We start from the raw sequence: 24,302 nt of genomic DNA, 5'->3' as shown, positions 1-24,302 counted from the left end.
AAACTTTCATATTCCACCGTGATATAAGTACTAAGAGTCCAGAATAAATGCTTATAGCAGTTGACATACATTTATTTTATCCTAAATAGCTGACCATTGTTGAGGCCCCATAGTGGGAGAGGGGGAGGGGAAGGGGGTGTCGGTGTATCCCTTATCCTGTTAATTTTTGTCCTAAATATCTTGTATCCTGTTAAATCCAGCTCAACGATTTCCTACTCAATTAATGTCCTGTTTTATCTGATCTAAACATGCTCTACCCCATTAATATTTCCCCTAAATTTCTTGCATCCTATTAACTTTTTACCCAAATATCCAGTATCCCGAAATCCCTAATGGGGCCTCACTGATGAACTGATAAAGCTGATCAAGATACACAGATCAAAATCTTTTGACTTGATACTGTCTATCGTTTTCTTTTTTCTTTTCTTTTCTTTTTTTTTAATACACGACCCCCCCCCCCCCCCACCCTACCCTGCAAAAATAACCTAGAAAATACCTGCAAGCAGAAGCTCATGTTCAAATCATTCTGGGAAAGCCGGTAACTAGTTTAGCCACAGAAATGCGTGAAATGGCTTTAATGTCGGTTACATTTTCACTTCCTACCCACCCTACCCCTACCCGTTGGAATGCGCATTTGTCAAATGTAACGTAATCTGTGGAATAATGGCGGGTGCAGAACAGATCAAAACAGAACTCAGCTTAAACGAGTTCTTGATGAGAATCCTCGATTAAAAGGAAGATTTTAAGGGCTTCTAACAGACTTCTGGGTCAGTTAGGATCTCAGCAAATTGTTAAACTTCTTGTGAACGGCGGCTTATGAGGCGAAAGACTAATAACATTGATAGATGTTATGAAGCGGGCTTCGTAGAGTTGAAATCTGCTTAACCGTGGCGATGTCTGAGAGTTATTTCGTACACTAATCACCGAAAATGTGGCTGAAACATACTGGAAATATAACATGAGGCATCGTGGAACATCCAGTTGTCGACATGTCGCGAGATAAGTGGAATATATCATTATTTTCTCTGTGCATCGTTATTTTCACGTTATTATGCTAATTAGGACGGCGGTCTTTGTTGACAAAAACACAGCTTAAACTTCTTCTTCTAACATTTTACAGTTTTAACTGCCCCAAAATTTTATTGCATGTATTTACAGGTGAGACATTGCTCTTTAAGTGGAGGGTAGTTTTGGGATCTCAAGTGATGTACTTTTGGCGATATTTTCCTTTAAACTTCGCCTTTTTTATGGCGTTTCATGAGTAGTCCGAAAGGGAAGAAATTTAAAATTCTGTAGAAAAATCAGGTGACGATCAAATTGCCAAAACAGCCTCTCAATGTAACAAGAAACATTTGCTTGTCTCGAATGAAAGGTTTTTACCGGGAGTTAGATCGTTTTCTTTGTATGGCAAATTGTTAAAAATGCGCCCTAAAATGGCCGCTGAAAGCCCTCTCAGAGGGGCAAAACCAAGATGGTGGCCCCAGCGCTAAAATACGAATCGAATTGAACTGAAAGTTATATTTTTGTGAATCACTTATCTAGACCATTCAACTGAGAAAGTTTGAAGAATTTGATTTTTTCTGGTCCAAATGGCCATAGTTGAAAATTACAGAGGGCACCTGTCAAGTCTTTAAGTAATTCAAATTTGATTCCCTGATCAAACTCTCAACGTTATAAAAATTCAAAGTTATCCCCCGCCGCCGATTTCAACTGTTTCGCCACATTAGGGACTTTAAACAAATCGCTACGGCTGGCGCTGATATGGCTGCCGGAAGTAAATTTCCCCCAAAATGAGACACTGCGCATGTACTTCGGTTGCATCCAGCCTTAGCGTGAAATCTGACTACGTGAGTCGGGATGTTTTGCTGTAGTGGCTACTACGTCGGGTTTATTTCGCTTCTCTGGCCCTTTTCAACGGACATCTCGGCATTTTAAGAATTCCATTGGATACTATATCCTTTAAAGTCAATTTAAGTCAAAGATTGTGTCAAGGTTGCCTCTCATAAGCTTGTAAATCCGTATCCTGAATTTACGATAAGTTTTGGCAAAGGTGTTGGAATGGCGAAATGAGTCAAGTGAAATATTCGTGTTGAACACGAGGTTGTTTTTCTTCGGTTAAGATTGCTTTGAGGGTTTATGAAGATGCTTTATATCTGGAAAACTATACGGTACTATTTTGCTTTTGGAGTATTGATATATTTGTGTTCTTCACTCAATATTCTTTGAGACATTTGTCTCTGAAATTATATATTTCACCCATCAAATTGTTATAGTACAAAGTGTATGGCATTCGCTTTCGCTCAGAAATAATCTGTTCGTCCTAGGAAGGTGAATAACGGCCATCGTCCTTTGAGCAAAGCCACTTGGCTGAGGGAAACTAAATAAAAGAGATTTTAAACTCCTTAGCCGATGTTTCTTTCGTCTTTGTATTTCGGTAAAATTGGGCAGACCACCGAGACGTAGTCTCCCCAGACCTTTTCAGCCAGGGCAGCCGTAGTTACACCAGCCGTAGTGATTTGCTTAAACTCCCTAATATTTGACCAAGTACGGCAGCCGCATTTTGAAATTTAGTTACGGTCAAATTTCGTCTTTTTACAGAATGTTTTTTTTGTTTTATTTCTATGCAACATTACATAATAAATATCGTTTTACATTTCATTAACTGTTTGTATTAATAATTGGTGATCTCCAAGTTGTCTGATCCAGCATGGCGGACTTTGCCGTTTTTTAAGTACAGGTAATATGACGTTCTGACTAACAATGAACACCTCACCTTGAAGGGCACGTTTCCTATCTTTTAAAACAAAATGGTGTTGATGCTTTATTACAACACAAAACCTACCCGCCCCCTCCCCTAGCACCGCACCGAAACATCAGTTAACATTTCTCACAAGATTGAGATAGAAAAAAATTAGATGATCTGATTTACATACTTACCGTGTGGGGATATGAGGAAGACATTAGGCGATTGATCTCATTTAAAAAAAAATATATATATATCTAATGGCTCTGACGTTAGACAGAAGGCTATTTCACAAATGTGCCCGACTGTAGCAGATACTACGTTTTAAAAAAGCGGTACGGGGCTTAGGCAGAGCTATTTGTTTTCAATATTTCTAGTATTAATAGTCCGTGCTGAAGGGTTAAAATAGGCCTTTCAGATACTCCGGGGACTGATCATTTACTGTTTTAAAAATTAATTTCAATTTTTACATTTTCCTTCTGATATCCTTTCGGCATTTTTCTTTTCCTAAAGGAGTAATTACAATAAATAGATAAACAGATAAACAGATAAACAGATAAACAGATAAACAGATAAACAGATAAACAGATAAACAGATAAACAGATAAACAGATAAACAGATAAACAGTTAAACAGATAAACGGGTAAACGGGTAAACGGGTAAACAGTTAAACAGATAAACGGGTAAACGGGTAAACGGGTAAACGGGTAAGCGGGTAAGCGGGTAAGCGGGTAAGCGGGTAAGCGGGTAAGCGGATAAATAGATAAATAGATAAATAAATAAATAATATATAAATAACAAAAAATAGAGAATGATGATGACCGAACTACATGCTTCTATAATTAGATTTGCTTTTTTTATTCAAGCTGATATTGCTGAAGCGGAATCTCCTTATGGCTCAAAATGCCGACTTACGTAACATTTTATTACATTTTGTAATTGTACGGTCCGCGAGTTATTCCAAAACCACGTACTAAACTGTAGTTGTTTCAGAGTTGCCAAAGGTACTGGACAAGTCAAATGTAACGATAAAACAACGCTTACACAGGGTACACGACGGCCTTGAAGTGAAATTTATTTCCCGTTGAGTATTTGTTCCTCATTTTCTACAACAAACGAAGATGGAAACAGTTTAAGGACGGTGCCTACTAAATACGAAAGTTTTTGCGCCAGGTTAGGACCACGCAGGAAAAGTAGATATTTGCAAGATCTATTGGAATTCACAAAGAAGACTTGAGGTAGCCACGCATTTTTTCCAGATAATTAGCCTTGAATCGCAGGAAGGAAATGATATTTCTTCACAGATTTTCTTACAATTCACCTTTTCATACAAAAAAGCAAACAAATTTATAAAGATCTTAAAACTACATGGTAAATGGTAACATAAAACCATTTTTGGTTTATTTTTAACAACAAAAGCGTTACAACAGCGCTTTTTGCGTCTCTGACAGCCTTCCTCTGGTTCAGCTAAAATACAGTCTAAATAGTCTTGATAATAGCAGGCAAGTAACACTGTTTAAGAAATGGACAACAACTGTAAGTTTAAAACAAGACATGTTTTGATCGTTCAACGATCATCTTCAGTTGTGAATTCGTTTACAAGTTCGGTTGAATTAATACAAGCAATGGCGTATAAGTTAAAACAGTCTAAATACCTTTTGCTCACAACCAGAAACTAATCACGTGTTGAATACGCTTGCCACTTCTATTTTATAAAAAAAAATGTAGGGGTAGTCACGCGCTTTTTAAAGTTACTGATCTTTTTTGAAAACTTTTACGGTGCCCGTTACATTTTTTCCTGTCACCTCCCCAGTAAGTAAAACATTTGCGTATCTCGAACTTGTTTTGCGCGCGCACTACGCCATCTGCAGGTCCATGTTTACAGTTGGATTTCAGTATAATTTTCGACAGATAACAGCTAGTTTTTCAGCTGGAGGACGTTAACAGTTAGTGGTTAGCGATATGCTGCTATTCTGGTGTTCCTGGTTTAGGTACAGGCTCATAAAACTTGATTTGGTCACAGTAGAAGAGTTTCGCTTTCATTTTAGTCGTGTACTCGGTAGCGTAGTTGATTGCGTCAATTTCACCCAGCGCGCGCGCCACTTAAACCATGCCTTGCGTGATGCGCAGAACGTGTGCGCACTAACAAAAGTGGGCACCGTCCTTAAAGTTATTAAAATTTATGGGATATTATACAGAACTAATGGCGCAAGGTGAAAGCTTACATTGTATGCAGTGTTTTCCAGTTTAATAATTCAATAACCGAACAATTCTTTTCACTTTTATTTTCGCTATGCCCAATTTATTTTTCTTGCCTATATAGCTCCTCTATCATACTTGACACATTGCAGTGGCAATCACATGTACATTTAATGGATTAAGCGGACACCGCTGCTACGGCTCTGTACATTAAAAATATTACTTTGGTTCTTGTTTTACAATATCCTGTAAAAGCGTTCTTAAACATGGAAGGAGAAGTAAGAATAGTTTTTATGGCCGGTAATTTTACAGAGATACTTCAGATATGCGAGATATTATTATTACAAACAAAATTGAAATGTTCTGAACGTACTAGCTTGAAAAATAAAACAGCTACTTCAGGCTGAACTATTTCCAAGATCAGCGATATTATCATATCCGAGAGACACAGTTAGTACTTTGGAAAACAGAAAAATGTCGTTCCTTTTTCTCTCTTTCTTTCCTTTTCGTTTCTTTGAAGTTTTTTTAAGATCAAAAATGACTAACATAGTTCGTTTGTAATGAAAATTACATCTCAAGTTGATATTCCTTCCTTAGCCCTAAACGTTTCACTTAAATATATTTAAAAATATGTCAGTTTGATGTTCCGCCAGTGACTTCCGGTGAGTCACAATCTGTTTTTTCCTCATATGCGGAAGTTGTTGAGATTAGCCAGAGCAAATTCACAAGGAGAATTAATTTTCATTACTGTGTTTTGATTTCTTTTGCGGGGATTTTCCTTTAACAACAACTCGGCGGTTTCGTATATTTGGCCACATTCTATGGAAATAAGAATTTCCTACGATTGTATTCCGTGTGGTGTACGCAAAATCTAAAAGTAATTTCCGCGAACGAGTAGGCAGTCTTTAAATCAGCGTATTGACACAGCTTAGACCAAACTATGGAGCGGGATTTTTGAATTAGGAACTAGAATATACAGAAAAGATACAGCCTAAAAACAAATATGTATTGCAAACCTCAGCTTGTTGCTGAAATGCATTTCTGGTGCGTAAAATGCCGTAACTAATACAAAAAGAAGCTAGTGTATTTCATCTGATTTTAATTATTGATATGGAATACACGAGCTTGTGAAAATGCAAGATGCAAATTAATTCAGTTGTTAATTTGATCGTAACTAAAGCAGATCTCGATAGAGATCCTGTTAGTTTTATAAATAAATGTAATGAAGAAGCAAATAATTAACAGAAGACTGGCGAAACCGCTTTTTATCAATTCTCTTACCAAGGTAAAAAACAGAATATAGTATTTGAACAATGTCTGTAGAGTATAGAAAGAAAAAAGTCTTACATAATAATCACTTGATCATAGCAAAAATACATTTCCTGTGATTGTTTTAAAAGACTCTGGAAGTTTCTATTTTAGTTATGTTATCATTGTCAAAATGGCATCCCTTTTATTTATTTTCTTTCCACAGTACTAAATATGCTACTAAAATAGAAGACTATTTTGGTCGTTAGCACTAACGGACAGGCACAATTACTCTGACATCATTCTGCTTGTCTTTGCCATTATCCACTGAAAAAGTGATATTGTAAAAAGTAATCAATGGTCGCTTTTTAGGCTGATATAATATAACATGTTTGCTTTTCTAGTTCTTCGACGCCCCTTCATACAACATGTGTTAAAACACACTTGGGGCCATTGATCTGTTTGAGGTTCCTCTTAACCCCAACTACTGCCCTGAAATTTTGAGTCAAGGCTTATCTTTAAAATCGAAAAAAGGAAAAGAAACTGAAAATAAAACAAATCTAAAAAGTTGACGCTGGTTTTAAGTTCCGATGTCTGTGGCAGCCTGCACGCTTACAAGTTTCTTTTTAATTGGCCAAAGGAAACAGTAGGTAAAGAACTCAAACAATTTCCCTAGCCCTAAGAAGAAAAAGTAACTACAACCGTCTTCAGCTAAGAACGTAAATTGAACGGAGTCTCTTTTTTTAAATAAATACTAAAAAATAATAGAAGCCGTGATGCTAAATGTTGTTCCAAAGGAGACTAGCGTAACAAGCATTGAAATGTCTCAAGACATTCTTGAGGTTTTGGCATGTTTGTAAAAGAAAAAAGTCCATTAACTGAATGAAGTCCATTTCAAGAAAAAACGTTCTTGTTCCTTTCTGGACCATCCATCTTTTCTATCTGCAAAACTGTCAACTCACTCTCAAGCGCATAGTCATAATACAAGACTCAAGACAGCAGAATACAAGACAAGACATAATGCAAGACCATAGCACTACGTTCCTTTTTTATCATCCTCTTAAGATCTATAACTCTCTCAGCCTAAACAACAGAAGTTCTACATTACTTAGCAAGTTCAAGAGGAAGGTAAAAATGGAAGCATAAAGTTTACGTAGTAAGTGTATTTTATCATCTCGTTCAGTATCATTATTATTTTGACGTAACATAAGTATCATGTTTGTTATTTTAATATTAAACAATTCATGTAATTTTCAAGCACTTCATGTAATTTTAGACTGTCCTTGAAAAGGTGTAAATTAATTCTGACAAGTCTAGTTGGGAGGAATTAATAAACTCTGCTATTGTATTGCATCCCGTTGATCTGTTTATAATTTCAAACTTTCTTGATTGATGCCGTGTTGGTGAGGCATCTTACACTGGGCATTGCAAACACTTCGGCACTCTTTGCATTTGATTTCACTCCTTCTTATCATGTCCTTAGGTTTCTTCAGAATAACCATTTCTTCATCCTCTGTTATGAATCTGACACCACGCGATGCTGCTGATGCCTGTACCTTACTACGCGAGGTTTTCTAAATGTTGGTTTTTTTATTGTTACTTCCATTGCTCCATTAACGCTGCCCACTTGAATGTTATCAATAATATAAAATGAATGTTTAACAAATTTCTTGAAGTATCTAAAAATAATCTTTCTGTGTAGATTCAGCTACTTTATACTTGAAGTCGTTTATATATCAATGATAAATCATAGCATTTAACGAAGTGTTGAATTCTCCACTCGAGGGTAGTCAATAAGGTAAAATTAATGTTGCGTCAAATTGCGTCATGTAGATAAAAATAATCTTTCTGTGTTTATACACTTTTTTTCTTCTAGAAGTAGCTAATTTCTCGCTGGAAGTATTGAATGCCCTACTGGTGTGCTTACACTCGAACACTTTTGTGTACTTTGACAAAGGCTAAGGTCTATTTGTTTTCTTTGGTTGGACTCAACTAAGTAACTCAAGTTTGCTATGCTCGGATCGTGAATAAAACTGTAAATCTCTAAATGTTTAATGACGTTTCCCAATTCTGGCCGTGTTTAATTTCTCCGTCAAAATTGCTTCCATACGAAGCCGTAATCTAGCTAGAAATGAAATCACGGGGTCAAAACATAACTTAGTTTTCTCTTTTTAATACCGCATCATAGATCTCGATTCGCCGCCGCGGAACTTCTAAATCATTTTCTAAGCAAAACAAAGAGAAATTAGCACTGACGACCACCCCCATTTCGGTCTTTAACATCCCACTTGCGGCTCTTTGAAGGTGTATAAAAAGGCGGATAAGAAAAGCAGACTGATTCTCTCTTCTTTCTTGAGTCGTCGACATCATTTTGAATTGAACAGTTGACCGATTTGATCACTCGATGTCGAGGCGACATAGAATGCCGCTGACGCCAGTGTTTCTTTTTGTTGCTCTTTTCATCATGATTACGCCAGTGTTGGCCGATGATGAAGCAAGCGAGCAGGAGATTACGGTAAATGCGAGTAACGTTCGCGGACTTGGAAACGTTGTGTCTCAATTGTTGTATTATTATTGTACGTGTAGTTCTGCTAAAATGCAATAACTGACGACAAAGCATGGTAATTTGGTAAGCTATAGTTATTCAGCTCTTCCAAGTCTTTCCAGCCTTTTAATCGATGGTTCATCGTTATTTTAATAACTTAACTGAGTTTTTGATCTGTCAGCCTATGACATTTACTTTCTTAATTATCATTTCATGTTTTTAGGCGAAAATAGCACACCCACGACAATTTCAAGACTGGTACTCACAAGGTGACACGAAAAATATTCGTGGATTAGCAAACCTTCAGAGAGCATCTAGAACATTTTCTCCCTGTTTTTGCGGACTTACTTCCCTTAAGTGTTGTCTAAGAAAACGGACACTTGCCAAGGTAATTTTAACTTTTTTGCAGGGATCATAATTGCATTGATGTTTTACATGTACATATGGTCGAACTCAGCCCCAATCCAGTGAGCAGGGAAGCCTGGTGATTCATTAGAACCGGCGAGTATCTCACACCGCGTAGGATGCTTATCGAGAGACGTGTCGACAGAATAAAATCAAGGTCTTATATCAAGAACAAAATACGACAGTTCCGACCAGGGGCCCGTTTTTCGAAGGTCCCGAAAAGTTTTCGCACCCCGAAAGCCGTAGCAAAATCTCAAAAATGATTACAGGTTCTCTTCATACAAGGAGTTTCAGGCGCATATACCCCCTTGGGTTGTAGGTACAGACTATCTAAAAATCGCTTTGTGGGCCCGAAAAGATTCCGGGACTTTCGAGAAAAGGGTCCCAGGTTTCGATCGAAATTAGAAAAGTACGCCGCTCCGAAGTCCAGCAGTTAACCAGAAGGCCTTCCTTTGACATTTCGAGGTTCATTGTTATTGTTTCAGAGTGATTTCGATATGTATATTTTTAATTTTCTGCAAAATTTTTAACCCACATGCATTTGCAATCGTTACAAATAAGTACAAATCATTTAAAACAACAAACCTTGCTTTCCTGTGTGCACAAACATTTAACTAATGCACTAGGCATGTGTTGCGGGACGTTTTGCGATAAAGCCGACGTTACGACAGTGGAAACTAGGTAGGAATAACTGTGTTTTCTCTTTCTAGGTTGAGGAAGCTGGAAACATCTCAGTAGGAAACTCATTCTGAGTGAAAACGATTGAATGGCAGTTACTGAGCAGTTTTTTCGCGGTGAAATATCAGTATGATATATTTGAAGGTTGGATTAACCGTTGGATAAAGAACTTACGCTCAAATAGCCTGGATTAGTTTAAACTTGTAATTGAGGATTTTCTTCTCATTAGCTCACAACTGACTGGCCTTAGAAACAAATATTAAAGTCGACATGATAAGGAATGATAAGGTGTTGTAGCGCCATTATTTTTGTTGAAATTGCAGGGTGCTTATCACAAAAATACACAGAACTATGGATATTTCTCTGGCTCCGAGCTCGGCTTTTGAGCGAGTCGAGGAGGGGGAATACAAAAAGAAATAAATTGGGCCTGTTATTTGACACCTAAAGCTATGCAAATAAAAAATATACTGCAGAGAGCTTATATTTACATCTTTTTTCTCTTTGCTATACGTACGACTTGAGGTCCTGCACGTGGTTGGCACGCGGCATGCTAATCATTCTTCCAGAATATGTGCACGTGCGTTATTGCAAATGATTCCACGCAAACACAAACCAAAGTGATTGATTTTAGTAACTGCCATAACTCACAGGAAATTAAAATCTCACTTTTTATCTCTCACTCTACACGGACGTACAATGTATCTGCGCTCGGATATGACGCGATTGAATCTTTCGTTTCCAGCCACCCCACTGAGGCAATAAGTAACGTATTAAAAATAGTCGCATTTTCAGGGTTAAATAACTACTTTATGTGATTTTCAAGATTAGAGTTAGCAATCGCTTAGCTACACGAATTCAAAATTGAGGGATCGCGCGTGATAGCAAATATTTCACTTCGATTGTTCACTTGCTTTAGAAAACGCCCACACCTGGAAACGTCGATTACGATTTCTAAACAAACCAAAGATCAAATAGAAAAAAATAAAATAGAAAAAACGTCAGCCCTCAGATCTGATTTGCACATAACCGGTAGCGGCTGTATTTTAAAAGCAGAGGAAAACCACGTCTTCCAAACAAAAGGCATAAAGTACCGTCCACACCATACCGGAAAAATTTGAAAACGCAGCTTTATTTCTACGGTTATACCTACCGTCCATACTAATACGTCTCGAAAACGAAGCTTTCCGAAAACGCTCTTCAAACCGGAGGAGTTTGAATTTCAAAACATTTTGAAAACGGAGCTTCCTTCGAAAACGAATGACGTCATGATAAACATGTGATTTCTATGCCCGAGTTGTCCTCAAACACAAATCCAACTAACCTGAACTAACCGGTGATTGTTGCGTTTTCAAATTTCTCCGGAGTAGTGTGGACGGAAAGCATTTGATGGACTTTCAGAATGAAAACGCTGTGTTCAAAATTTCTCCTGCGTAATGTGGATGGGGCCTCAGTTTCGGATGCAATAATCTGAGATTATACGCACCCCCGTCACGCCAAAAAAATCGATGTCTGTGTTGTGGCACGTGCATCCAGCGTGTACTCTTATGCACGTGCGTAACGTGCGTAATTACAGAGACACACAAACGCAAGCCAGAGTAATTGCTTTTTACAAAATTAGTGCAGATTGAAGGCGGTCTCGTGTTCTTGTTTCCCTAGATACATTCGGTAGTTATGTCATTACGTACATTTATCTTGCCAAAGACGTTTCCTCCTCCCCTATATATCAATGTATTTTTGTTTTTTTGGAAAAACAGTCAAATTTTCCGAGGATGATATAAATTTAATCTATTCATGTTCTCGCTACATTGTGTGTGTGTGTGTGTGTGTGTGTGTTTTTTTTTTGTGATTCTACCTATTTTGTAGCGCTTAAGCTCCAATTATTCGGAGCGATTCAGTGTCGATTTTTTTTTTTTGAGCAAGCTCGACAGCTGCTTTCTTCAGAGCTTTCGGTCGATTTATTTTACAACATGCAGCTATGGCGACTGGCTTCGTTAATATTACTTTGGCTTTAGTTTTACAATATTCAATAAAAGGCCGTGTACATCACAGCGGGAAGATTGAAAATAAACTTGTAGCTCCTTTTAACGCGGAAAATATCAAAACAAACAGACGTTATTAAAGTCTTCTCACTTTTCATTAAACATCGACGACTGTTATGGTAAATAGCTATGAGATTGTCTTTTTACTTCAGTAGGGCATTTCTAAGCCGTCAGTTAGAACCATATTTCACAACTGCGAATTGTTATCCCTTTAATATGATGTCGATGGGAAATTCTTCAAACTTTTGACTAAGTTTCGACATCATATTAAAGGGATATCAATCCGCAGTTGTGATAATCGGCTTGAGAACATTCAAACCATTTAATGTTTGAATTTAGTTTACGGCAACTTACTACATGTAACTATGAAGGAGGCCACGGCCTGATCAAAATGTAACTTGATACGTGTATGTTTCAAATAAAGATCGTGGGTCTTAAATGTGAACCGAAACATTTAAAATCACTCACTTTTAGAATCGTCATCGTTCTCAAAGCAAAACAAAATTAAAGCAAAGACACGCAGCCCGCCCTCATTGTAGTATTCAACATGGCAACTGTGGATTTTTGCAAGCATGTAAAAACGGGGGTGAATGGAACACTCTATAGTTCTTTAAATATCGTTCTCCTTTTATTGAGTTTTCATTTTACGCTTCAACAGCTAATGGCATGGGTATGGACTCTTAGCTGAAACAACAACAAGAACAAAAATAGAAATAAGATTGTTACAGACGCCCATGTTAATCTTGTCGATCTTTTTCTTTGTGATTTTTCCATCCTATGCACAGCTTGCGGTGGCAAAAGTGAACACGACAATGAGGACACGGATAAAATTAGTGTATTTGAAAAAAATGCAACATCCAAGTAGTCTAGGAAGCTGACATTGCGGACGAAAGGTTCACAAAATGGCTGCGAGGTTAGCCGGACCAGCTCGATCTTGCACAATAACTACAGGAAAAAGAAATATTAAAGGTTACTCCGTCATTGGACCGGGAACTTTTGGAAAAATATCTCTAGCTAATTAATATTGTTGAGCTGAGAATATTTTATCATTTTTTCAGCGATAGACCGGCAATGAAAAACATTGAAAACAAAGTTGTCTTACTGACAAAGACATTTTTTCCTCCGGTTGGCCTGTGAATGGAGACTGCGAATCTTCGCTTGTTCTTTCATATCTTTTGAACCAGCACACTGTTTACTAGCAAAAGCAAGAAGCTATTCTTCCAGTTTACTAGCATTATTAATTACTTATTAACCGAGAGTGAGGTCTTTACGGGAAAATCTCCAACCGAGACCTTGCCGCACTGACCGAGCGATAGCGAGGTCAATGCGGCAAGGCCGAGGTTGGAGATTTTCCCGTTAAAACCGAACGTTCGAGGCTAATAAGTAGTTTACTATATGGCTTTTTGCTTGGTTTTTGCAGGCGCCGTAATCAGCCCGTGGGCATTACGAGATAACAATGCTCCAGTATTAGCCAATCAGAGCGCGCCTTATATGGACTATAAACTCAAGTCGGTTAATAAAAGAATGTAAACTGAAGTGTATACTTATTTGACACAGGCAGTGATAAAGATTAATGTCCGACATCGTACAGAAATGAAAAGCGGCTTTGAAAGAAATAGAATAAGCCGTTGGCTTTTCCTGGTATTAGGTTTAGCTTTTACCTTAATTTCTTTGTCGGTTCTCATACATCCGACATGCCACACGATACTTACGGGCACGCCGTCGTCTTGCTAAAGAAAATAATCCTACCCCCTTACGTAAGCATGAAATAAGAACGTGTATTTCCCGCTTGTTGTTTCACACCGAATGACGGATCAGTTGTAGGCTAGCATACGTAGGCGGGAACCTGACCATTATTTGCAGATCAGTTCCAGCCTCCATTTCTTGACAAGCATCAATTATTCCAGCGACACATGCGTAATATTTTCTCCGCACGCGCGTAATTGGAGAACGTTTGAGCTAAAAAACAAAGTGACACCATGTGCTGAACCGTGCAAACAGAGTGACAACTGATAGATTACTTTCAGTTGTCATTACGTCTTGAGAAAAACATTACTGAAATGCAATTCGGTTTACAGGCAAAATATTACTTCCTCAAAGTCGGGCGCATTCTCGTGATTAAATAACTCCTGAATAATCTGCATATCCAAAAAAAAAAAAAAAAACGTAAAAAGCTGTTAAAATTTAACTATCTACCCTTCTTGTTTTTTATCCTTGCGATCATCACCAGAGTGTGGATATCTTTTGTTTGGTTTCTACTTTGCTAGCATGAAATTTTCTAACAGTGGATTAATAAGCATGTAGAAGGGCTACAATTCATGTTTAGACCGTGTTTCGGCGCAAGCGGCGTCCGTTCGTTTTGCGCCACAGGTTTTAATTGCTTTTTCACCACCTGCGCTTTCAGTGGCTGTGCTTTCCGTAAACATATCGCTTTACCTTCGATTCTATGACTTCATTAAAAGACCAGTTTAATAACTGTAAGTCGAAGTTGATTATGCTCTGTAAAATTAAAATGGGTCTGCCGTCAAGAGTGATCTCGTGGTTTTGCAACCGTCAAGTATGCTAAAATTGCATTATCAAAAATGGCAATGTTTGGTAATCTTAATATTACAGAATCAACGCTAGGAAACACTACTACTTCAATAGAATTGTTTAGGAATATTCAATTGCAAGGGAAATTCTAGTTCGTAACAGGATGAAGGACTATTTTCATGAACACGACTGAAAATTCCTGAGCTGCAGATTGGCGCTAAACGGAAATACGTTGAAGTTAAGTTTTGTGCTTGAAACCGTCAGACCGGCGTCATTTCATTTCAAATATTATGTACGTATTGTAGCACTGTAGCGAATCTCAATCTCATTCTTGCTGCATGTATCTTGAGGGAATTAGTCTAATAAAGATTGAGACGTCGCGAAGAGTGAAGTTTAAAGTTAGAAACGCCTTCCTGTTGTGTCCTATTGAATCGCCTCTGCTACAATTTAAGAACGGCTGTGGTAAAGTCACAAAAATACTTCCTTTAAAAGGCCCAGATATAACGAGATTACATTCGTAATCTTTTGGTGCGCTGGGTCAGTACATACTGCATCAAAGTACATGAAAACTGAATATTTTTGGCCACTAAATATTCTTAGTTAGCTAAGATTAAGGACATTTTGCTGCATTTTGAGGATCAGTCCATTTTTGTTGATTTCAGTTTTTGCCACTCGATCCATATTTGATCAGCAAATAAATCACTCTACATGTCGGTTTAACAATAAATGATGCTGGTGAAGTCCTCAACAAATATGCTATTAATTTTTAAAAAGTGTTGCTGTGTTCTCTTTATGGTTTTTATTTTGTTTTTACCTGAAAGATCAGACTTCAACATGTGTGAATGTTTTTCACAGTAGTATGTCTGACTATACATGCTGGGAAGTATGCCTAGTACTAGTTCAGTGACTCTGTATATGAGAGTCGACGAGGCTCTTGAAACAGACTGTGCTCATTCCCATGAAATGTTTCGTTCTCATCGATCGCCCTCTCCCTTGTGAGTTAAAATACTATAAATACCGGCAACTAAAGAAAATAAGCAACTGAACGAATAATTGCAATTCAGCCTTTAGTGCATGTATATCTTTCCCATGACTACCATTTTGCAGCTAGCTACAATCACTCTAAAAGGGATTCGTAGCTTTGTTACGATCGAGGGCTGAATTTAGAGGTTAGAGTGACTTTAATATGTGTGTAGTTCATTAAACTTGTGAACATCCCCGAAAAGTGAGCAGGCTGAAGAATGGAAATTCGAGTTAGGGTCGTTTCATATTTTCGACTATTCGGTGAACTTTTGATGAATCGTAATATGAAGATGCTGAACTTAAAATGATGGTGTAGTTTGCAATTCTCGAAACAGTAAACGACCTTCGAGGAATTCGTAGGATGAGGTATAACTTCCTGTGGTCGAAATGACGCACTCTTAATCTCTACTTGTCTCCTAAGTGCTAGTAAACTCCCACGCTCTAGCATCATTAGGGTTTCCATCAAGAAACATATACACAGTAAATAAATCAAAGTCCAAATCCGCCCTCACTTCGGTTTATAGCATTGCACCTGCAACCTTTGGAAAACTTATAAAAAAAAAAGTCGAATGCGGGAAACGGTTTGAATGCCAGTTTTCAAGTCGCTCTCCGTCGTTGAGTTTCTTGTATCAAAATCTTGTAATCGAGTAAACTTTTAACCGTTTATTCAACTGAAAAGCACAAAAAAAAAATGTTGCTGACGTCCATGTTTCGGTTCATCACCTTTTATCTTATGATTTGGTCATCCTTAGCTTTAGATCAACGAGAATATAGTGGAGACCCTGCTAGATTTCTGCAACTAGAAAATTCTCATCGATTCACTGCCGAAGACTCACCCTGTGATTGCCAGAAGAAAAGAACGCTCGAAAACGTAGGTTTATTTCATTACGTTTAAGAGTTACCTTATTTGCGTTTTAACAGTTTTACTTAAAATAATGTTCTATCTACAATGAATGAAACTTTTCATTTGAGGCGAGCAATGTTGGGCTGATATCTTTGTGATGTGTAACTTGTGGCATAAGTGTATCGTTTGGACAGTCTTGCGTTAATGGTTCACTCAATTTATGTGTTCATCTCAAAGCTCATAAATGAACTGTCCATTTAAACGTTCATTTGTTTTTATAATATTATTAATTAAATTTAGAATATTTCAAAAGTCATACAAAAATATGTCAAAGGAAAATCCTCATTTACCTTCATTTTAGTGACTTCATTCCAGCGCAAAATCTTTATCTGGGAACGAGGAAGGGAGATGTTGAAGTTACATATCTTTTTTTTTTTCAATGTAGAACATATTACAGTTACACAATTGTTTTGATCGTGAGTTTTTTAAATTTTGCTCTGGTATTTCATCTTTTAGCCAACTGTAACGCCACTGGAGACTTTTGATGACAGCCACACAGAGGACAGTCAAACAAACATGCACATGCAACAAGATAAAGTATTTGAAAATCGTGTTATGTCTTCCACCTGCATTTGCGGTTTAACTTCTGTAAAGTGTTGTAGAAAGAAGCGAGTGGTTCCAAAGGTTAGTTTACATGCTATGGTACAAATCCCATGCGAGCCTTTACATGGCAGTCAAGAGTTCTGTTTTTAGCTAAATACTGATTTTCCTTTCAGCCTGTAAATGGCTTGGCCCCGTCGATTTTTTAAGATTTTAGTTTTAAATTTTGTAATTTGGTTGTGGCTTAATTACTTTTGGCTGTCTCTTTTCATATTGCCTCATGAAAATATAACAATATCAAATTAAAATTAAACAGCTTTTTAAGTTATTTTGAGTTGTGTTTATTTTTACCTTTAAATTTTTTCACTTAAAAAGGCAAATTTATTTACCACGATAATGTAGGAAATTTCATGGATTATTTTGTGTTCTAGCAAGGGAAGTTGGAAACGTTTTATGTCATGAAGTAAGGCAGAGAAAGTTTTGAGTTTCAAGCCTCAAATATGATGGAGTTTTGAAACTTTTTTTGACTGAAATGTATATCAAAACTGATGGGCAGAAAGATTAATTTGCAACCATGTTTTCTCTTACAGGCATATCATGGTCAGAGTTCACTTTGGTGATCACTCTGTTAGCACTGTTTTCACTATGGAATGAGAAAAGGAAAAAAATAATAATAATAATACCAAAATCAGCCAGTGGAACAACAACTGAAGAAAGAAAACAGAGACATGACTTTTATTTGCTTTTGAAATTTTTTTTTCGAGATTGTACAGGTACTTTTAAAACAGTCAGTAAAGCGCTCCCCTTAAGGCTGATTTTACACAACCTTACGCAGGCGCAGTAAGGTCGTTTTAAGTACGAATATTTAAAATTAATAAAATATATCGTTTGAAATACACGATTTCAAGTTTGAGACTTTAATGTTGGAAATTGATGATTTTACAAGCCTTCAAAGTTGGGTCATTTTGCTTCCAAAAACAAAACAAAAAAAAACCGGAGAGGGATCACGTTTTGAGTATTTGTAAACACATATGTGTTTGGAAACGTTCTTAACATAGTGGGCGTGAATAGACCATCTCCAAGTTGCCTTTTGCCTCTGTGCCAAAACGAGTCTTAAAAATGTGCTCCACCTACAGGTTCATTTTCATGTAGATAAAACTCATTTGTTCACGAGGCCTCGTTTTGAAACAGAGGCACAACGTAACTCGGAAATGGCCCATTGACGAACAAAAGATAAAAATAATCGAGATCTGGACCATATGTGTTTTTACTAAGTAACATTAGCTACTTGTAAATACTTGAGCAATATAGAGTTAACAGAACGAGGAGCACAACAAATAAAATGTACTATCTTTGAGTATATCAGTTTGCTTAAACGATTTTAATAATAATAATAATTTTAATAATAACAACAATTCAAAATAAAAATGAGCGATAGAAATTTTACACAACGTTTCGATGTCGTCATCACATCATTATCAAGTGACAAGAATTTTCTTGTCACTTGATAATGATGTCATGACGACATCGAAACGTTGTGTAAAATTTCTATCGCTCATTTTTATTTTGAAATGTTTATCGAAATTTAATCTCATTCGAATAATAACAATATTAATAATTTAATGACAATAATGTTATTTATAAATCATCGAATAGTTACAAGACGATAAAATATTGAAAAAATTATCAAGTTACGAGCGATAATGATAATGATAATGATAATGATAATGCTCTACTCTTACCCAGAATTAACCCAAGTAAATTATGGCTGAGAACTACTCAGTCGAAGGGCTATGACAAAAATAATAACTCCTAAGATATGGTTACCTTAACAGGACCTTGTTGATAACGGTACCTTGTACTGAAGGATTATCCTGGGTAAATATTCGATTATTACTATTATTATTATTATTATTATTATTATTATTATTATTGAACAAAACTACCAGCAAAAGCATAAAAAGAAAGGCCGCGCCAAACGCGCACACACAAATAAACAGCCGGGCAGAAAATCAAATCAAAACAAAACAAACGTGCTTTTCTTCCTTGGGTCTTGTTTGCTTAGGTTTCTTGTTTATTTGCTTATTCATCTCAGTTATTTAATGAAATCCATTAAATTTCTTTTTCTTATTGAAGGTTTCAAAATACCTAATTTTGAAATCGCTGCATTCCTTTGCCTTGCCCTACTGCCTCTTTTTCTTTGCTTCTTTTAAAAAATTAAACAACTGTAAGAAGGATAACGTATGTAATTAGCTACTAGCCCATTTATATACGTGTAAAAGTACACAAGCGGTAAAGTGGTATTTAAAACGATTATTACTAGTTTCTGTGTATATGCAGGTTAAATAAACCAATTTCGATGTATTAAAATTCAGCCTAAAACAATAGACCTCAACTCGAGGCTCTGGGGAATAACTACAGAGTTTGTGGGGTTTAATATATCGAAATTTCTCTATTGAGTAATAGTTTGCAAATTACAATGATATGGATTGAGACATATCTTTCTCCTTTAATTTTTAGTGTTCTATGATTAGATGCGATACTCATTCCCCAAGTACTCGTCACACCCAGAGGATCAAATTTCCAGTTAAACCCTCAATGCTAAAGGAATTGTTGAGGTAGATAAACCGGTATACACGGTATAAAAATACACAGTGACGCAATTATCAAGGTTTGAAATTTGAAAACGAAGCTTTATTTCTACGGTAGGCCTAGCGTCTACACTAATCCGTCACGAAAACGGAGCTTCTCGAAAAACATTCTTTAAACCGGAGGATCAATTTGAAGACGCTCGCTCTTCGTTTTCGAGTGGACGGAAAACATCTTAAAAACGGAGCTTTCCAAAAACGATGAAGTGGCGATAATCACGTGATTTCCCTACACGAGTTTCCCTCAAACATAAATCCAAAATGACAATTCATTGTTACGTTGTCAAATTATCCAGGGTAGTGTGGACGGAAAAAATCTGATGCGTTAGCAGGGTGAAAAAGCCGTTTTCAAATTCCTCCGGTTGGGGTGTGGACTGGGCCTGAGTAGGTACTGATGCATTATTTTGACATATTTACGTATGTTCTTTTCTTTAAATCTAAAAATATGCAAAGATAGTTGTTTCGAATATAAACGAAACTACTATTAGTTTTAAAAGTTCCTCTCATATAAGTCGTGCAGAATTCCATTTATCAAAAAGGAATCTCGTTGGTATTCTACCGTAAGTAACGCGAGTTTACTTCTCTCCGAGGCAGAGGTATTATTTGGAATTACTCGTCCCTGTACTCACCGTTTGACCCTCAACCACTTCATTATGCTAGGCAAATACTTTCTTTATATCAACGCTCTAAATAGTACTATGTTCGTTTTCGGCGACTTCATCTCATTAGTGCAGGATAATATATTGCTGCCACGTTGAATGGTGAAAGGGAATTTCAACAGAAGTGGAAATTCCTTCTCACCACTTAAGGCGTTTCCCTTAGTAATTTGTTGTGAGGTCTCTTTTTAGCTTGTTTGTTGCTTTTTTCTATATTTAAGTAATTACATTGTATTGTAACTCCTGAAGTAACGTAATGTGTAAGTCATTATTGCGTATTGTAAGTAAGTAAGGTAATGCCAAGTATTGTAAATAGTTGTTTTTTTATGTATTGTAAGTGACGTTTGTAAGACAGTAAAAGCATTAGAAAGAATAATAATAATAATTATTATGATAACAATATTAATAATAATAATAATGATAATAATAATAACAATAATGTAGTGTATTGTAAGTAGGTTAAGTATTGTGTCGTGTTGTAAGTAGAGTAATGCAATGTAAGTAATTATGTGTTTAACAATAAAAAAAAAAAGGAATCTCGTTGAACGTGTGAACAATGGGTCTTACACTTTGCAATTTGGGAGGGTATTGTGTAAAGCTATTTCATCAAGCTCTCTTGGATTTGAATCAAATTCGCCTCCTCTGACCTGCCCCTGAAAAGTTATATGCTTTGGGTGAGCAAGCTGTTTTTGAGTTGAATGAGTAGAATAACTTGAGAGTCGTCGTGATTTGACACCGTGACAGTCAAGCAATCATTAACAACGCCTCGGTCAACAATACCTCCGAAGTTGTATTATATTGCTGTAATGCTAAATATTGCTATTTAGTCTTATAAGTTAATCACTACTGATGCTGTTGTTGTTGTTTTTTTATATATATATATATATTTTACTAAGATCGCTAACAAGCTATCAAAGATGGACATGTACAAGATCAGGAACGGCACTGGCAACTTATTTCAAAACGTCGTCGACTTCGAATAAATTAAGCGGTCTTGCATCGTCTTCTTTTAGCAAATCTGCTTGGGGAAATGTCCTCAACAGCAACACAACAAATCTCGAGCCTTTAAATTGTCCCTATAGATTTTTCGTAGTAGCAGATGAATGCCTTTCGCCATATCATCGTTAATGAAGGCCTTCCGGTTGCAGCCATTTATTTATTGATTTATCTCCGATGTCAGCTTTCCTAACCCCTGCAAAACTGTGACGAGCCCTCTTAATCTGTGAAGGAAAATATTTAACGTTTTAGTTTTTTGGTTATCCTTAAATGATGCATTTTAAGATGGTTGACAACGGTTTCGAGCATTTTTCAATGCTTCTGCTTTGATACCTCAATATCACAATTTTTCAGTTGCGTTATAGTGTTTTTTCCCCTTTTTTGATAAACAAGTACACAGGTTCACTGTGGCAGCAGCTTAACTCGTTAAATACAGCCATAATTCTAGCTATAAGTGCTGAAAGCTCCAAAGCAAGTCCATTGACCCCTATTACTTATCACTGAATTGTAGTTAGCATGTCAAAATTATATTTTGCCAGGCTAAAAGAAATTGTTTTGATAACAATGAAATAAGTTTGATAACAATAAAAAAAGAAAAAGAAAAAAAACAAAAACAACAAAAAAAAAAAAACAATAAAAGATGAGGGAAGTCATCGGACTCTAATTAAAGACAAAATTAACGGGTGTCTTTATCAGCTTGCAGTCTTTTACCGTCGTCATGGTAATTTTTAATGTAAGATAGTTCACTAATGTTTGAGCATTTGTTTGATTTATTCCGTTTTGGCTTGAACGTAACGTAAAAGGAACAACTCGACGTAGCAATTTACCTTTTTCGGATTATGCGCAGTATTGTGTATAAAAGTGAAATAATTTTCGTTATTTGGGAATGGGTCTCACTCTAGATAAGTCAAATTCCTGCCAATGTGAACTGTTTCCATTTTTCTCAGAGGGTTTGAGTCAGCAAATTTTTCCCGATGGCAAGGGTGCTTTTAAAGGAACGTTACAACGTGAAGGAAAATTGCCATATTTTGAAGTTTGTCGTTCGTAATCCAGGTTAATTGATCTCAACTTTAGCGATCCTTATTTACGTTATATCGCACTTTATATACGTCTGCATTTATAAACACGTTGTTAAAGAAATCACGCCCTGCTCCCAAGTAGACGATATCAAAAATAAAAGAAATGTCAGTCTGTTTTTTCATGCTCTCCTCTCTATTTTTGTCATCGCATGGATTGATTTTAAGGCCTTAGGAGCCGTGGAATCCAAGTGCATATGGGTGATTTGATGCAAAGTGTTGACACGGTTTTCATAAATCCAGTCATATAGTTATGACATTTTTTGGTATTAATATACATGTACTTTAGGAAAGCTTTAAAAAGGACAATAAATGAAATACAAATATCAAAAGGGTTCGATTTTTCATAATTGTATTTTTTTGTCAAATGCTCAACGAAATCAGTAGAAGAATGACTTGATATATCGTGTTATAGACACTTAACACAGGTATTTCAGATAAAATATTGCGGACCCAGCTTGAGTTTTTGAACCCTGCCTTTATTGGGGGCCTGGGGAGAATATATTATGCTGTACGCATATTTGACTGACCTCTCGTAACATTGGTTTGATATAACAACACTTAAATGAAGAGAGTCCACAAATGCAGGCTCTCTGAGATAGTTGCTGCGCATTTTCAAATCCACGTTGCATACGATCAACATCTTGTGATGACGAGATTCTTGGCTAAAAGAAATATATAAATGTAATAAAAACATATAGTCAATAGGCTTCTAAACGAAGTATATTTGGATGAATATGTACAACGCCAAGTGTGCCATTCAGAGAAAAACTAGGAACTTGATTAGAAATAAAATGAGTACGCGTCATTAAGTTATGTCATTTCTAAATTTCCTTTCAATGAAGGAAAACGTTCTTGTAGCATGAAGGAACGACTTACTCCATATCACAAACTGATCTCGTCTTAACAATAGAGCTTTGTAGCTTGCGTGGCTTGTTGCCCCGTTATACCCCACGTGATATTCTCTAGAGAATTGTTCTTTTATAAAAATTATTCATTCATATGCAGGCGACTATTAGAAAATTTGAAAGCAGGAACTCTCAAGAGTAACATCACATGGTCTAAAATGAGGAAACAAACCACCCAGAGGTCAATACTGCTCAGTATAATAATTCAAAATCAATCAAAAAAGTAATCTTGGTGAGCACTCGCTTTCTGCGACAGCACCTGAATAATTGGTATCTTCGGATGGAGATCTATACTACCTTTGATGTTCGTCGCCGAGGGTTGGTAAATTCCCTAACGTTGTTAAGACTTGCTTCATATTCTTCTGCCCTTGAGTTGTCAAAAACTAGTGAAGACGAAATTACGATAAAAATGGCTAATAGAAAACTAAACTTCAGCTGCATTTTAAACTTCTCTTCAAAAGAGCTATAGATCAAGGCACTGTTGAATGTACGCTCGAAAGTGGATCTTCAAAGACAGATGTGTGCTAGCGCTTTCGTTTTAAGCCTTATTTATAGCATTGTTTAAAAGCTGCAGGTGCGGTGCTGAGAAAAATAAATTTCCACATATATCTGAAACAGTAGGCGTTTCTAAAGGTAAAAGTGAGAAATTGTGATATACGATGCATCAATTGTCATTAATGAGAAACATTTCATTTTAAACCCACGACTCTTTCCGAATCTTGTGAGCTTTTATCATTTTATAAAAGGTTTGGATATAAACGATCTAAATAATAAATAAGATAGTAAACGGGATGAAGAAATTGCAGATTTTAAAAATTTCACAAAATTTATTGCCTCCAGCAGCAAAATTAGTCGAGTTTCTGCTCTCGCCGAAGAAACTGATAATCTTTGTGTAATTTAAATCTCTGCGATTCTCTCTTCCCATTCAATTACTAACATCTGCTTCATCACTCTGCAAAGATCAATCTTAAGCTAGAACTTTTTAATATTTAAATGGGGTACCTGCACTTCATTTGTTTAACACAAGGCTATTGTTTGAAAAATTGAACACACTCGAATTAACACAGTTTACGGATACAGACAGCCATATGTACCTTAAAACTGCAATAACTTCAATTGTCTCTTTCTAGGACGCCTGTGGTTCGCAACATTTCAAATGTC

At 36.5% G+C, this 24,302-nt stretch overlaps 1 protein-coding gene and 1 long non-coding RNA gene across 2 annotated transcripts; one reads left to right on the top strand and one right to left on the bottom strand.

The window, feature by feature from the left end:
- The first annotated feature begins 8,015 nt into the window (after window positions 1-8,015).
- Window positions 8,016-9,893, top strand: LOC145483015 (uncharacterized). Its single transcript, XM_081461638.1, has 3 exons — window positions 8,016-8,706; window positions 8,960-9,124; window positions 9,852-9,893. The coding sequence occupies exons 1-3, from the start codon at window positions 8,596-8,598 to the stop codon at window positions 9,891-9,893; spliced, it is 318 nt and encodes a 105-aa protein (XP_081317764.1). The 5' UTR covers window positions 8,016-8,595.
- Window positions 9,894-21,036: 11,143 nt separating this feature from the next.
- On the bottom strand, window positions 21,037-23,678 carry LOC145481126 (uncharacterized). The gene is made up of 3 exons (XR_014048589.1): window positions 23,439-23,678; window positions 22,764-22,898; window positions 21,037-21,381 (listed from the first exon to the last, which is right to left on the bottom strand). It is a non-coding gene; the product is annotated as an uncharacterized LOC145481126 (long non-coding RNA).
- Window positions 23,679-24,302: the final 624 nt, after the last annotated feature.

The sequence above is a fragment of the Orbicella franksi genome, chromosome 3 (assembly GCF_964199315.1).
Source record: "Orbicella franksi chromosome 3, jaOrbFran1.1, whole genome shotgun sequence".
NCBI classification, from domain to species: domain Eukaryota; kingdom Metazoa; phylum Cnidaria; class Anthozoa; order Scleractinia; family Merulinidae; genus Orbicella; species Orbicella franksi.
This window is presented reverse-complemented; position numbering and strand designations above follow the sequence as displayed.

What these genes read in the sequence shown, in the direction of transcription:
- LOC145483015 (XM_081461638.1), top strand. Translation starts at nt 8,596, where the DNA reads ATGTCGAGGCGACATAGAATGCCGCTGACGCCAGTGTTTCTTTTTGTT. An exon ending in CAAGCGAGCAGGAGATTACG is followed by an intron (nt 8,707 to 8,959) that starts GTAAATGCGAGT and finishes TCATGTTTTTAG; the next exon opens with GCGAAAATAGCACACCCACG. An exon ending in GAAAACGGACACTTGCCAAG is followed by an intron (nt 9,125 to 9,851) that starts GTAATTTTAACT and finishes TTCTCTTTCTAG; the next exon opens with GTTGAGGAAGCTGGAAACAT.